General features: G+C 44.6%; 1 protein-coding gene across 1 annotated transcript; it reads right to left on the bottom strand.

Annotated features, from left to right (window-relative positions):
- Positions 1–733: 733 nt before the first annotated feature.
- LOC139376568 (uncharacterized) lies at positions 734–8,334 on the bottom strand. Its single transcript, XM_071119308.1, has 4 exons — positions 8,028–8,334; positions 1,606–2,059; positions 1,217–1,423; positions 734–1,100 (listed from the first exon to the last, which is right to left on the bottom strand). The coding sequence occupies exons 1-4, from the start codon at positions 8,332–8,334 to the stop codon at positions 734–736; spliced, it is 1,335 nt and encodes a 444-aa protein (XP_070975409.1).
- Positions 8,335–12,798: the final 4,464 nt, after the last annotated feature.

Here is a 12,798-nt window from a genome sequence, read left to right as displayed (position 1 = left end):
GAAAAGGAGAGGAAAGAGGAGAGGAAAGAGGAGGTGGAAAGAGAAGGAGGAAAGAGGAGGTGGAAAGAGTAGAGGAAAGAGGACAGGAAAGAGGAGGAGGAAAGAGGAGAGGAAAGAGAAGAGGAAAGAGAAGAGGAAAGAGGAGAAGGAAAGAGGAGGTGGAAAGAGGAGAGGAAAGAGGGGAGGAAAGAGGAGAGGAAAGAGGAGAGGAAAGAGGAAAGAGAAGAGGAAAGAGGAGAGGAAAGAGGAGAGGAAGGAGGAGAGGAAAGAGGAAAGAGAAGAGGAAAGATGAGAAGGAAAAGGGAGAAAGAAAGAGGAGAGGAAGGAGGAGAGGAAAGAGGTTAGGAAAGAGGAAAGAGGAGAGGACGGAAGAGAGGAAAGAAGAAAGAGAAGAGGAAAGAGGAGAAGGAAAGAGGAGAAGGAAAGAGGAGAGGAAGGAGGAGAGGAAGGAGGAGGAGGAAAGAGGAGAGGAAAGAGGAGGTACTGAAAATAGGGCAGATGTTATTTTGGGGAGGACTCTAGGAGAGAGGCAGACAGACACAGACGTTCCCATGGGGCCTTACAGCACAACATGGCTGACAGGATACGGCTAAATAATGACAGGTAGGTATTGTTCTCTCAGGATTCAGAAGTTTAATAAAATACATTTTGTCTGTGTCTTAAATGGTATTCAGAGTGTATAATAGTCACATGTACAGGGCTGCAGGTGTAATTGCGGGGTACAGTGAAAATCTTAAGCTCCGGGGTCAGAGTAGAGACTGTTGAGGGGGCTGGGGGGCAGAGTAGAGACTGTTGAGGGGGGGGGGGGGGGGGGACAGAGTAGAGACTGTTGAGGGGGCTGGGGGGCAGAGTAGAGACTGTTGAGGGGGCTGGGGGCAGAGTAGAGACTGTTGAGGGGGCTAGGAGCAGAGTAGAGACTGTTGAGGGGGCTGGGGGCAGAGTAGAGACTGTTGAGGGGGGGGGGCAGAGTAGAGACTGTTGGGGGGGGTTGGGGGGCAGAGTAGAGACTGTTGAGGGGGGTAGGGGGGCAGAGTAGAGACTGTTGAGGGGGTGGGGGGGCGGAGTAGAGACTGTGGAGGGGGTGGGGGGCAGAGTGGAGACTGTTGAGGGGGGGGGGCAGAGTAGAGACTGTTGGGGGGGGTTGGGGGGCAGAGTAGAGAGGGGGGGTTGGGGGGCAGAGTAGAGAGGGGGGGGGGGGGGGGGGCAGAGTAGAGACTGTTGAGGGGGCTGGGGGGCAGAGTAGAGACTGTTGAGGGGGCTGGGGGCAGAGTAGAGACTGTTGAGGGGGCTGGGAGCAGAGTAGAGACTGTTGAGGGGGCTGGGGGCAGAGTAGAGACTGTTGAGGGGGGGGGGCAGAGTAGAGACTGTTGGGGGGCTGGGAGCAGAGTAGAGACTGTTGAGGGGGCTGGGGGAAGAGTAGAGACTGTTGAGGGGGGGGGGCAGAGTAGAGACTGTTGGGGGGGGTTGGGGGGCAGAGTAGAGACTGTTGAGGGGGGTAGGGGGGCAGAGTAGAGACTGTTGAGGGGGTGGGGGGGCGGAGTAGAGACTGTTGGGGGGGGTTGGGGGGCAGAGTAGAGAGGGGGGGGGGGGGGGCAGAGTAGAGACTGTTGAGGGGGCTGGGGGGCAGAGTAGAGACTGTTGAGGGGGCTGGGGGCAGAGTAGAGACTGTTGAGGGGGCTGGGAGCAGAGTAGAGACTGTTGAGGGGGCTGGGGGCAGAGTAGAGACTGTTGAGGGGGGGGGGCAGAGTAGAGACTGTTGGGGGGCTGGGAGCAGAGTAGAGACTGTTGAGGGGGCTGGGGGAAGAGTAGAGACTGTTGAGGGGGGGGGGCAGAGTAGAGACTGTTGGGGGGGGTTGGGGGGCAGAGTAGAGACTGTTGAGGGGGGTAGGGGGGCAGAGTAGAGACTGTTGAGGGGGTGGGGGGGCGGAGTAGAGACTGTTGAGGGGGTGGGGGGGCGGAGTAGAGACTGTTGAGGGGGGTGGGGGGGCGGAGTAGAGACTGTTGAGGAGGGTGCGGGCAGAGTAGAGACTGTTGAGGGGGCTGGAGGGCAGAGTACAGACTGTTGAGGGGTGTGGGGGGCAGAGTAGAGACCACTGAGAGGGGTGTATGTAGACTACATGGTAATAGTCTTTGTATGTAGACTACATGGTAATACTGTGTGTATGTAGACTACATGGTAATGCTGTGTGTATGTAGACTACATGGTAATACTGTGTGTATGTAGACTACATGGTAATACTGTGTGTATGTAGACTACATTGTAATACTGTGTGTATGTAGACTACATGGTAATAGTCTTTGTATGTAGACTACATGGTAGTTACATAGAAGCATATATACAAAGTCGATAAAAAATATATTCCTTCTCAGTCAAGAGTACATACTCGTATCTCAGTCAAGAGTACATACATTATTACAGCCAAGAGTACATACATTATTACAGCCAAGAGTACATACATTATTACAGCCAAGAGTACATACATTATTACAGCCAAGACTACATTATTACAGCCAAGAGTACATTATTACAGCCAAGAGTACATACATTATTACAGCCAAGAGTACATACATTATTACAGCCAAGACTACATTATTACAGCCAAGAGTACATTATTACAGTCAAGAGTACATACATTATTACAGACAAGAGTACATTATTACAGCCAAGAGTACATACATTATTACAGCCAAGAGTACATACGTTATCACAGCCAAGAGTACATACATTATTACAGTCAAGAGTACATACATTATTACAGTCAAGAGTAGGCTGAGGTTCTGACCTGTAGCACCCTCTATACAACCCCTGTGATTATTATTTGAACCTGCTGGTTATCTTTGAACGTTTGAACATCTTGAAGAACAGACTGGCACAGCCAGAAGAGGATGGGCCACCCTTTCATAGCCTGGTTCCTTTCTAGGTGTGTTCCTAGGTTCTGGCCTTTCTAGGGAGTTTTTCCTGGCCACAGTTCTTCTACATCTTCATTGCTTGCTGTTTGGGGTTTTAGGCTGGGTTTCTGTATACTGCTTTGTGACATCAGCTGATGTAAAAAGGGCTTCATCAATACATTTGATTGATATTAGTAGAGTATGCGTTAGTAGAGTATGTAATAGTAGAGTATGCATTAGTATAGTATGTGTTAGTAGAGATTGTATTAGCAGAGTATGTATTGGTATAGTATGTATTTATAGAGTATGCATTAGCAGAGAATGTATTAGTAGAGGTTGTATTAGTAAAGCAAGAGTATAATATATTATTTGTGTATAAAGTATTATTAGTGGAGTAGCGTGTGTACAGTTTGTATTAATATTTTTGAGTGTGTGTGCATATAGTATGTGTTAGTGGAGTGTTAGTGGAGTATGTGTTAGTGGAGTATGTGTTAGTGGAGTATGTGTTAGTGGAGTATGTGTTAGTGGAGTATGTGTTAGTGGAGTATGTGTTAGTGGAGTATGTGTGTACAGCAGAGATTGTATTAGCATGCGTGTGTAGAGTATATGTTAGCAGAGTACGCGCTAATATAGCATGTATTAGTATAGTGTGTATTGGAACAGTATTTGTGTATAGAATATGAATTAGGAGAGATTGTAGCAGTAGAAAATGTATTAGTAGAGTCTGTACAGTTGAAGTTGGAAGTTTACATTCACCTTATCCAAAAACATTTCAACTCAGTTTTTCACAATTCCTGACATTTAATCCTAGTAAAAATTCCTTGTTTTAGGTCAGTTAGGATCACCACTTTGTTTTAAGAATGTGAAGTGTCAGAATAATAGTAGAGAGAATGATTTATTTGAGCTTTTATTTCTTTCATGACATTCCCAGTGGGTCAGAAGTTTACATACACTCAATTAGTATTAGGTAGGATTGCCTTTAAATTGTTTATCTTGTGTCAAACGTTTCGGGTAGCCTTACATACACTTAGGTTGGAGTCATTAAAACTCGTTTTTTCAACCACTCCACACATTTCTTGTTAACAAACTATAGTTTTGGCAAGTCGGTTAGGACATCTACTTTGTGCATGACACAAGTAATTTTTCAGACAGATTATTTCACTTATAATTCACTGTATTTCATTTCCAGTGGGTCAGTAGTTTACATACACTAAGTTGACTGTGCCTTTAAACAGCCTGGAAAATTCCCCAAAATGATGTCATGCCTTTAGAAGCTTCGGTTAGGCTAATTGACATAATTTCAGTCATTTGGAGGTGTACCTGTTGATGTAGTTCAAGGCCTACCTTCAAACTCAGTGCCTCTTTGCTTTACACCATAGGAAAATCAAAAGAAATCAGCCAAGACCTCAGAAAAAAAATTGTAGACCTCCACAAGTCTGGTTCATCCTTGGGAGCAATTTCCAAATGCCTGCAGGTACCACGTTCATCTGTACAAACAATAGCATGCAAGTATAATCACCATGGGACCCCGCAGCCATCATACCACTCAGGAAGTAGACGCGTTCTGTCTCCTAGAGATTAATGTACTTTGCGGCGAAAAGTGCAAATCAATCCCAGAACAACAGCAAAGGACCTTGTGAAGATGCTGGAGGAACAGGTACAAAAGCAGCAACATGTTGTGGGGGTGCATTGCTGCAGGAGGGACTCTTGCACTTCACAAAAAAGATGGCATCACGAGGCAGGAAAATTACGTGGATAAATTGTAGCAACATCTCAAGACATCAGTCAGGAAGTTCAAGCTTGGTCGTAAAATGGGTCTTCCAAATGGACAATGACCCTAAGCATACTTCCAAAGTTGTGGCAAAATGGCTTAAGGACAACAAAGTCAAGGTGTTGGAGTGACCAAAGTTCTGACCTCAATCCCATAGAAAATGTGTGTGCAGAACTGAAAAAGTGTGTGCGGGCAAGGAGGCCTACAGACCTGACTCAGTAACTTCAACTGTACCTGGAGGTGACAGAATTCCCTGTTGCATGCTGGGTATGTACATAGTCAATGGTAGGCTTCGAGGGGACTTGACACATATAGCTCATATCTTGGCAGTAGTCCTGTGGACTACTTTATCACTGACCTCAACCCAGAGTCTTTTAGAGGGGGTTCACAGTCAGTCCACTGACACCCCTACCAGATCAGATGAAAATCAAATTCTACCTGAACAGAGCTTTGCTCAATTATGAGGCATCAAAGCTAAAGAAACTGAATAATATTAAGAAATGCTATAGATTGAAGGAAAGTAGTGTAGAAAACTACCAAAAAGCAATCAGGCAACAAATACAATCCCTTCTAGATAATTTCCTGGACAAAATGTTTCACTGTAATAGTGAAGGTGTAAACTTGGCAGTAGAAAACCTAAACAGTATATTTGACCTCTCAGCTTTAAAGACCAGAACCCACTAGATTCTCCACTTACATTGAATGAACTACAGCGCAAAATACAAACCCTCCAACCCAAAAAGGCCAATTGGGTTGATGGTACCCTCAATGAATTGATAAAATATACAGACCACAAATTCCAATTCGCTATACTTAAACTCTTTAACATCATCCTCAGATCTGGCATATTCAACAATATTTGGAACTTGATGATTTTGTTGATTTCAAAAAAGCATTCGACTCAATTTGGCATGAGGGTCTGCTATACAAATGAATGGAAACTGGTATTGGGGGAAAAACATATGACATAAAATCTATGTACACAAACAACAAGTGTGCGGTTAAAATGAGCAAAAAACAAATTTCTTTCTACAGGGCCGTGGGGTGAGGCAGGGATGCAGCTTAAGCCCCACCCACTTCAACATATTTATGAACGAATTGGCCAGAGCACTAGAACAGTGTCCAGCACCTGGCCTCACCCTACTAGATTCTGAAGTCAAATGTCTACTGTATGCTGATGATCTGGTGCTTCTGTCCCAAACCAAGGAGAGCCTACAGCAGCACCTAGATCTTCTGCACAGATTCTGTGAGAACAGGGCCCTGACAATAAATCTCAGTAAGACAAAAATAATGGTGTTCCAAATCAGTTCCCAGGACTACGAAGACAAATTCCATCTAGACATTGTTGACCTAGACCTCACAAAAAACTATACATACCTCTGTCTTAACATCAGCGCCACAGATAACTTCCACAACGCTGTGGAAAACGATCTGAGAGACAAGGCAAGAAGGGCCTTCTATGCCATCAAAAGGAACATAAATTCTAATAGCAATTAGGATCTGGCTAAAAATACTTGAGTCAGTTATAGAACCCATTGCCCCTTATGGTTGTGAGGTCTGGGGTCTGCTTACCAACCAAGAATTCACTAAATGGGGCAAACACCAAATTGAGACTCTGCATGCAGAATTCTGCAAAAATATCCTGTGTACAACGTAGAACACCAAATAACCCACGCAGAGCAGAATTAGTCCGATACCCACTAATTATCAAAAGCCAGAAAAGAGATGTTAAATTCTACAACCACCTAAAAGGAAACAATTCCCCAAACGTCTATAACAAAGCCATCACCTACAAAGAAATACACCTGGAGAAGAGGCCCCGAAGCAAGCTGGTCCTGGGGCTCTGTTCACAAACAGACCCCACACAGCAACACAATTAGACCAAACCAAATCATGAGAGAACAAAAATACATTGACTTGACACATTGGAAATCATTTACAAAAAAACAGACCAAACTAAAATGTATTTTGGCCCTAAACAGAGAGTACACAGTGGCAGGAACACTGTGACTGCCCCAAAATTAAGGAAATCTTTGACTATGTACAGACTGAGTGAGCATAGCCTTGCTTTTGAGAAAGGCTGCCGTAGGCAGACCTGACTCTCAAGAGAAGACAGGTTATGTGCACGCTGTCCACAAAATGAGGTGGAAACTGAGCTGCACTTCCTAACCACCTGCCAAATGCGTGACCATATTAGAGACACATTATTCCCCTCAGATTACGCTCAGATTACACAGATCCACAAAGAATTCGAAAACAAATACAATTTTGATGGACTCCCATATCTATTGGGTGAAATACCACAGTGTGCCTTCCCAGCAGCAAGATTTGTGACCTGTTTGCCACAAGAAAAGGGCAACCAGTGAAGAACAAACACCATTGTAACAACCTATATTTGTTTACTTATTTTTCCCTTTTGTACATTAACTATTTGCACATCGTTACAACACTCTATATAGACATAATATGACATTTGAAATGTCTTTATTATGTAGGAACTTTTGTAAGTGTAATGTTTACTGTTCATTTTGCTTGTTTATTTCACTTTTGTATATTATCTACTTCACTTGCTTTGACAATGTTAACACATGTTTCCCATGCCAATAAAAAACCCTTAAATTGAAATTGAAATTGAATTGTGAGACAGAGCAGGAGAAAAGGTAATACACTATTAAGGGAGTTTCTCGGTATGTCTGCTTCCTCTCTCGTCAGACATGGAGGCTTATATCCTTTGTTATCATGTCTCTGTCTCCAGTCCTTCTCCGCTGTCACACAGCACAGTGACATGGAGGTGACATGTGAAACGTACCCTGATAGATTACTGAAGATAGCTTTGCCCGCAGCCTTCTTACTTACTACTGTCATCCCCAACAAATGAAGAGACTGTGCTATTGCCCTTCTCCCATCCCCTTCTGGATCTGTGCTGCATTTCAAATTGCTTTTTTTTTTCTTTTTTCAAAACAGGGATTTATCTTGGAGGGAGAGATATTGCAGTCTCTCCACTACAGAGGATATTGTGGAGGTTTGCTCCTATTTAGAATGTGAGCTGTTGGAATGGGAGAACGAGGTGCTGGTCTGAACAACAATGGGGAGGATTCTATTGTGGAATGTTACAGACACTCTCAACATCAAATAGCTTCAGCTGCAATACATAATACACAATCTTTGAATTTCCTGACAATTCCTTCACATGTCCTCATTGTACACCAGTCCATTGATCTACCTTGATATATATATATATACCCTCTTAGAAAAAAGGCTTCCAAAGGGGTTATTTGACTGTCCCCATAAGATAACCATTTTTGTTTTCAGGTAGAACCATTTTTTTGGGGGGGGGGCAACCGAGTGGGGCAGTGGTCCAAGGCACTGCATCGCAGTGCTAGCTGTGCCCCTAGAGGTTCGTGTCCAGGCTCTGTTACAGCCATCCGAGACCTTGACCGGCTGCGCACAATTGTCCCTGCGTCGTCTGGGTTAGGGGAGGGTTTGGCCATCAGGGATGTCCTTGTCCCATCGCACACTAGCGACTCCTGTGGCGGGCCAGGCGCAGTGCACTCTGCCAGTCGCCAGGTGTACGGTGTCTCCTTTGACATATTGGTGTGGCTGGCTTCTGGGCTAAGACGGCATCGTGTCAAGAAGTAGTGCAGCTTGGTTGGGTTGTGTTTCGGAGGACGCATGGCTCTCAAACTTCGCCTCTCCCGGTTCCGTAGGGGAGTTGCAGCGATGAGACAAGACTGTAACTACCAATTGGATACCATGACATTGGGGACAAAAATGGATCTCAAAATGGTTATACTAAAACTAGTTATTAAAAGGGTCCTCTAATGGGGACAGCCCAAAAAACTTCTAGGTTCTAGATAGTACTTTGTTATGAGTGTTACAAGTTCTTCAAACTGAGAATCTCACTTCCTCTCTCGCTTCCTATCTTGCTTCCTCTCTCACATCCTATCTCACTTCCTCTCTCGCGTACTCTCTCACTTCCTTGGGCGGCAGGTAGCCTAGTGGCTAGCATGTTGGCTCAGTAACCGATAGGTTGCTGGATCAAAGGTAAAAATCATTAGTTCTACCCCTGAACGAGGCTGTTAACCCACTGTTTCCTGGTAGGCCGTAAGTCTGGTAAGTTTGTACTGACTTGCCTAGTTAAATAAAGCTTACACACATTCCTGTTTCTGTAGCTCCCCACTATACACATACATTAATCACTCAGTGGCCACAGAGTAATGCATCCTATCCCCTCAGAGTAATGCATCCTATCCCCTCAGAGTAATACATCCTATCCCCTCAGAGTAATGCATCCTATGCCCTCAGACTAATGCATCCTATCCCCTCAGAGATATGCATCATATCCCCTCAGAGTAATGCATCCTATCCCCTCAGAGTAATGCATCCTATCCTCTCAGAGTAATGCATCCTATCCCTTCAGAGTAATGCATCCTATCCCCTCAGAGTAATGCATCCTATCCCCTCAGAGTAATGCATCCCATCCCCTCGGAGTAATGCATCCTATCCCCTCAGAGTAATGCATCCTATCCCCCCAGAGTAATGCATCCTATCCCCTCAGAGTAATGCATCCTATCCCCTCAGAGTAATGCATCCTATCCCCTCAGAGTAATACATCCTATCCCCTCAGAGTAATGCATCCTATCCCCTCAGAGTAATGCATCCTATCCCCTCAGAGTAATGCATCCTATCCCCTCAGAGTAATGCATCCTATCCCCTCAGAGTAATGCATCCTATCCTCTCAGAGTTATAACAGCATATCATACCACTCTATTAAGACCTGTAGTCTGCACATCCATTCTCAAACACTGATCCTCAAAGTTCACCCGTCATATTCCCTACGGAATAGAACCCATGGTGTGACGGAATAGAACCCATGGTGTGACGGAATAGAACCCATGGTGTGACGGAATAGAACCCATGTTGTGCCGGAAATAGAACCCATGTTGTGACAGAATAGAACCCATGGTGTGTGAGATAGAAGCATCAGAATCCTCCTGCCTGCATTGTTGCTTGTGGTTGGTGGAATGATTCCCGCTTCTCAGATATGTCCCGCTGAGACATACAATATTTTTCATTCTATTTTGTTCAGTTTCAGTCTTGAAACATTCTACGTCATCTATAATATGCCATGCATGTTATACATTTTTTTGAGAGTATTAGATAAAAAGAACACAAAACTGGGTACTATTAAATATAAAACAAGTAAATGCTGGTCTGGGGACACTGTTCAATGCAGCCTCATTGAAAAAGGTTAAATGAAAATATTGGACATTCTGTAGGTTCTGCTTTGTAGGTATGGCCTCTTTAGAGGAAGCTATCACTCCTAGGTTCCCAGACCACTTACTGATTCAAGACTACACAAACACACACACACACACACACACACACACACACACACACACACACACAGACAGACAGACAGACAGACAGACAGACAGACAGACAGACAGACAGACAGACAGACAGACAGACAGACAGACAGACAGACAGACAGACAGACAGAGATTTCCAAGTGTTCAGATGTCTGGTTCCTGCTACAGCTAGCTGTGTGTGGGTGATACTATGGTGCTATGATTGATTCATTGTTACCCTGCTCATTGATGGGATAGGGAGTGTAAAATTACATTTGTATATTTAATCCTTCCACCAGATGATATACAGTACCAGTCAAAAGATTGGACACACCTACTGATTTAAGGGTTTTTATTTATTTTTAATATTTTCTACATTGTAGAATAATAGTGGACATAAAAACTATGAAATAACACGTGGAATCATGTAGTAAATAAAAATAAATTTGAGATTCTTCAAAGTAGATGACAACTTTGAACACTCTTGGCATTCTCTCAACCAGCTTCACCTGGAATGCTTTTCCAACTGTCTTAAAAGAGGTCCCCCTAGCATGCTGGGCACTTGTTGGCTGCTTTTTCTTCACTCTGCAGTCCACCTCATCCCAAACCATCTCAATTGGGTTGATGTCGGGTGATTGTGGAGGCCAGGTCATCTGACGCAACACTCCATCACTCTCCTTCTTGGTCAAATAGCCCTTGAAGACCATAGTCAGAACTACAAATGTCAGATTATTCCATGCAAAACAATTAGTCAAATTTAGATCTATCATCAGAGTTATACAACAAGTGACTGTATGCTTCACCCGATCAGTACACCTCAATTAGTCATTTTCAGATACTTGAGCATAGCCTCACGATATCTCTCAAATATCCAATTAATGGTGAGTGATATGAATGTACTTTTTTTTTCTCCAACCAACCAACCAGCCTACCTATTGAAGTGAACTAACACTATTCCCTTTTTCTAAGAGTGTTTAATCAGGATTGTTAATAACAGATCACATCAATATGGCGTATTACCCAGGCGTTAAACTACATTATATCCAAATATTGTTTGATTTGCTCGTCATATGTACTTAGTAAACTTTCCTAATATTACATTTCCTAATATTGAGTTGCACCCCTCCCCTTTTTGCCCTCAGAATATCCTCAATTCGTCGGGTCAGGGACTGTACAAGGTGTCAAAAGCATTCCACAGGGATGCTGGCCCATGTTGACTCCAATGCTTCCCACGGTTGTGTCAAATTGGCTGGTGGACCATTCCATCACCCATAGGAAAACTGTTGACACAAGGGAAACTGTTGAGAGTGAAAAACCCAGATGCGTTGTAGTTCTGGGCACAAACCAGTGTGCCTGGCACATACTACCAAATCAAATCAAATGTATTTATATAGCCCTTCGTACATCATCTGATATCTCTAAGTGCTGTACAGAAACCCAGCCTAAAACCCCAAACATCAACCAATGCAGGTGTGGAAGCACAGTGGCTTGGAAAAAACTCCCTAGAAAGGCCAAAACCTAGGAAGAAACCTAGAGAGGAACCAGGCTATGAGGGGTGGCCAGTCCTCTTCTGGCTGTGCCAGGTGGAGATTATAATAGCACATGGCCAAGGTGTTCAAATGTTCATAAATGAACAGCATGGTCAAATAATAATAATCACTGTGGTTGTCGAGGGTGCAACAGGTCAGCACCTCAGGAGTAAATGTCAGTTGACTTTTCATAGCCGATTATTGAGAGTGTCTCTACTGCTCCTGCTGTCTCTAGATAGTTGAAAACAGCAGGTCTGGGACAGGTAGCACGTCCGGTGAACAGGTCAGGTTTCCATAGCCGCAGGCAGAACAGTTGAAACTAGAGCAGCAGCACGGCCAGGTGGACTGGGGACAGCAAGGAGTCATCATGCCAGGCAGTCCTGAGGCATGTTCCTAGGGCATGAAAGAAAGAAAGAAAGAAAGAAAGAAAGAAAGAAAGAAAGAAAGAGAGAATTAGAGAGAGCATACTTAAATTCACACAGGACACCGGATAAGACAGGAGAAATACTCCAGATATAAAAGACTGACTCTAGCCCCCCAACACATAAACTACTGCAGCATAAATACTGGAGGCTGAGACAGGAGGGGTCAGGAGACACTGTGGCCCCGTCCGAAGAAAGCCCCAGACAGGGCCAAACAGGCAGGATATAACCCCACCCACTTTGCCAAAGCACAGCACCCACACCACTAGAGGGATATCTGCAACCACCAACTTACCATCCTGAGACAAGGCTGAGTATAGCCCACAAAGATCTCCGCCACGGCACAACCCAAGGGGGGGGGGCGCCAACCCAGACAGGAAGACCACGTCAGTGACTCAACCCACTCAAGTGACACACCCCTCCGAAGGACGGCACGGAAGAGCAACATATGCTAGTGACTCAGCCCCTGTAATAGGGTTAGAGGCAGAGAATCCCAGTGGAGAGAGGGGAACCGGCCAGGCAGAGACAGCAAGGGCGGTTCGTTGCTCCAGTGCCTTTCCGTTCACCTTCACACTCCTGGGCCAGACTACACTCAATCATAGGACCTACTGAAGAGATGAGTCTTCAATAAAGACTTAAAGATTGAGACCAAGTCTGCGTCTCTCACATAAGTAGGCAGATCATTCCATAATAATGGAGCTCTATAGGAGAAAGCCCTGCCTCCAGCTGTTTGCTTAGAATTTCTAGAGACAATAAGGAGGCCTGCGACTTGTGACCGTAGCGTACATGTAGGTATGTACGGCATGACCAAATCAGAGAGATAGGTAGGAGCAAGC

The sequence above is a fragment of the Oncorhynchus clarkii genome, chromosome 20 (assembly GCF_045791955.1).
Source record: "Oncorhynchus clarkii lewisi isolate Uvic-CL-2024 chromosome 20, UVic_Ocla_1.0, whole genome shotgun sequence".
NCBI lineage: Eukaryota > Metazoa > Chordata > Actinopteri > Salmoniformes > Salmonidae > Oncorhynchus > Oncorhynchus clarkii.
This window is presented reverse-complemented; position numbering and strand designations above follow the sequence as displayed.

What these genes read in the sequence shown, in the direction of transcription:
- LOC139376568 (XM_071119308.1), bottom strand. Translation starts at nt 8,334, where the DNA reads ATGCGTCCTCCGAAACACAACCCAACCAAGCTGCACTACTTCTTGACA. An exon ending in ACAGCTAGCACTGCGATGCA is followed by an intron (nt 2,060 to 8,027) that starts GTGCCTTGGACC and finishes ACCCCTCAACAG; the next exon opens with TCTGTACTCTGCCCTCCAGC. An exon ending in GCCCCCCAGCCCCCTCAACA is followed by an intron (nt 1,424 to 1,605) that starts GTCTCTACTCTG and finishes CCCCCTCAACAG; the next exon opens with TCTCTACTCTTCCCCCAGCC.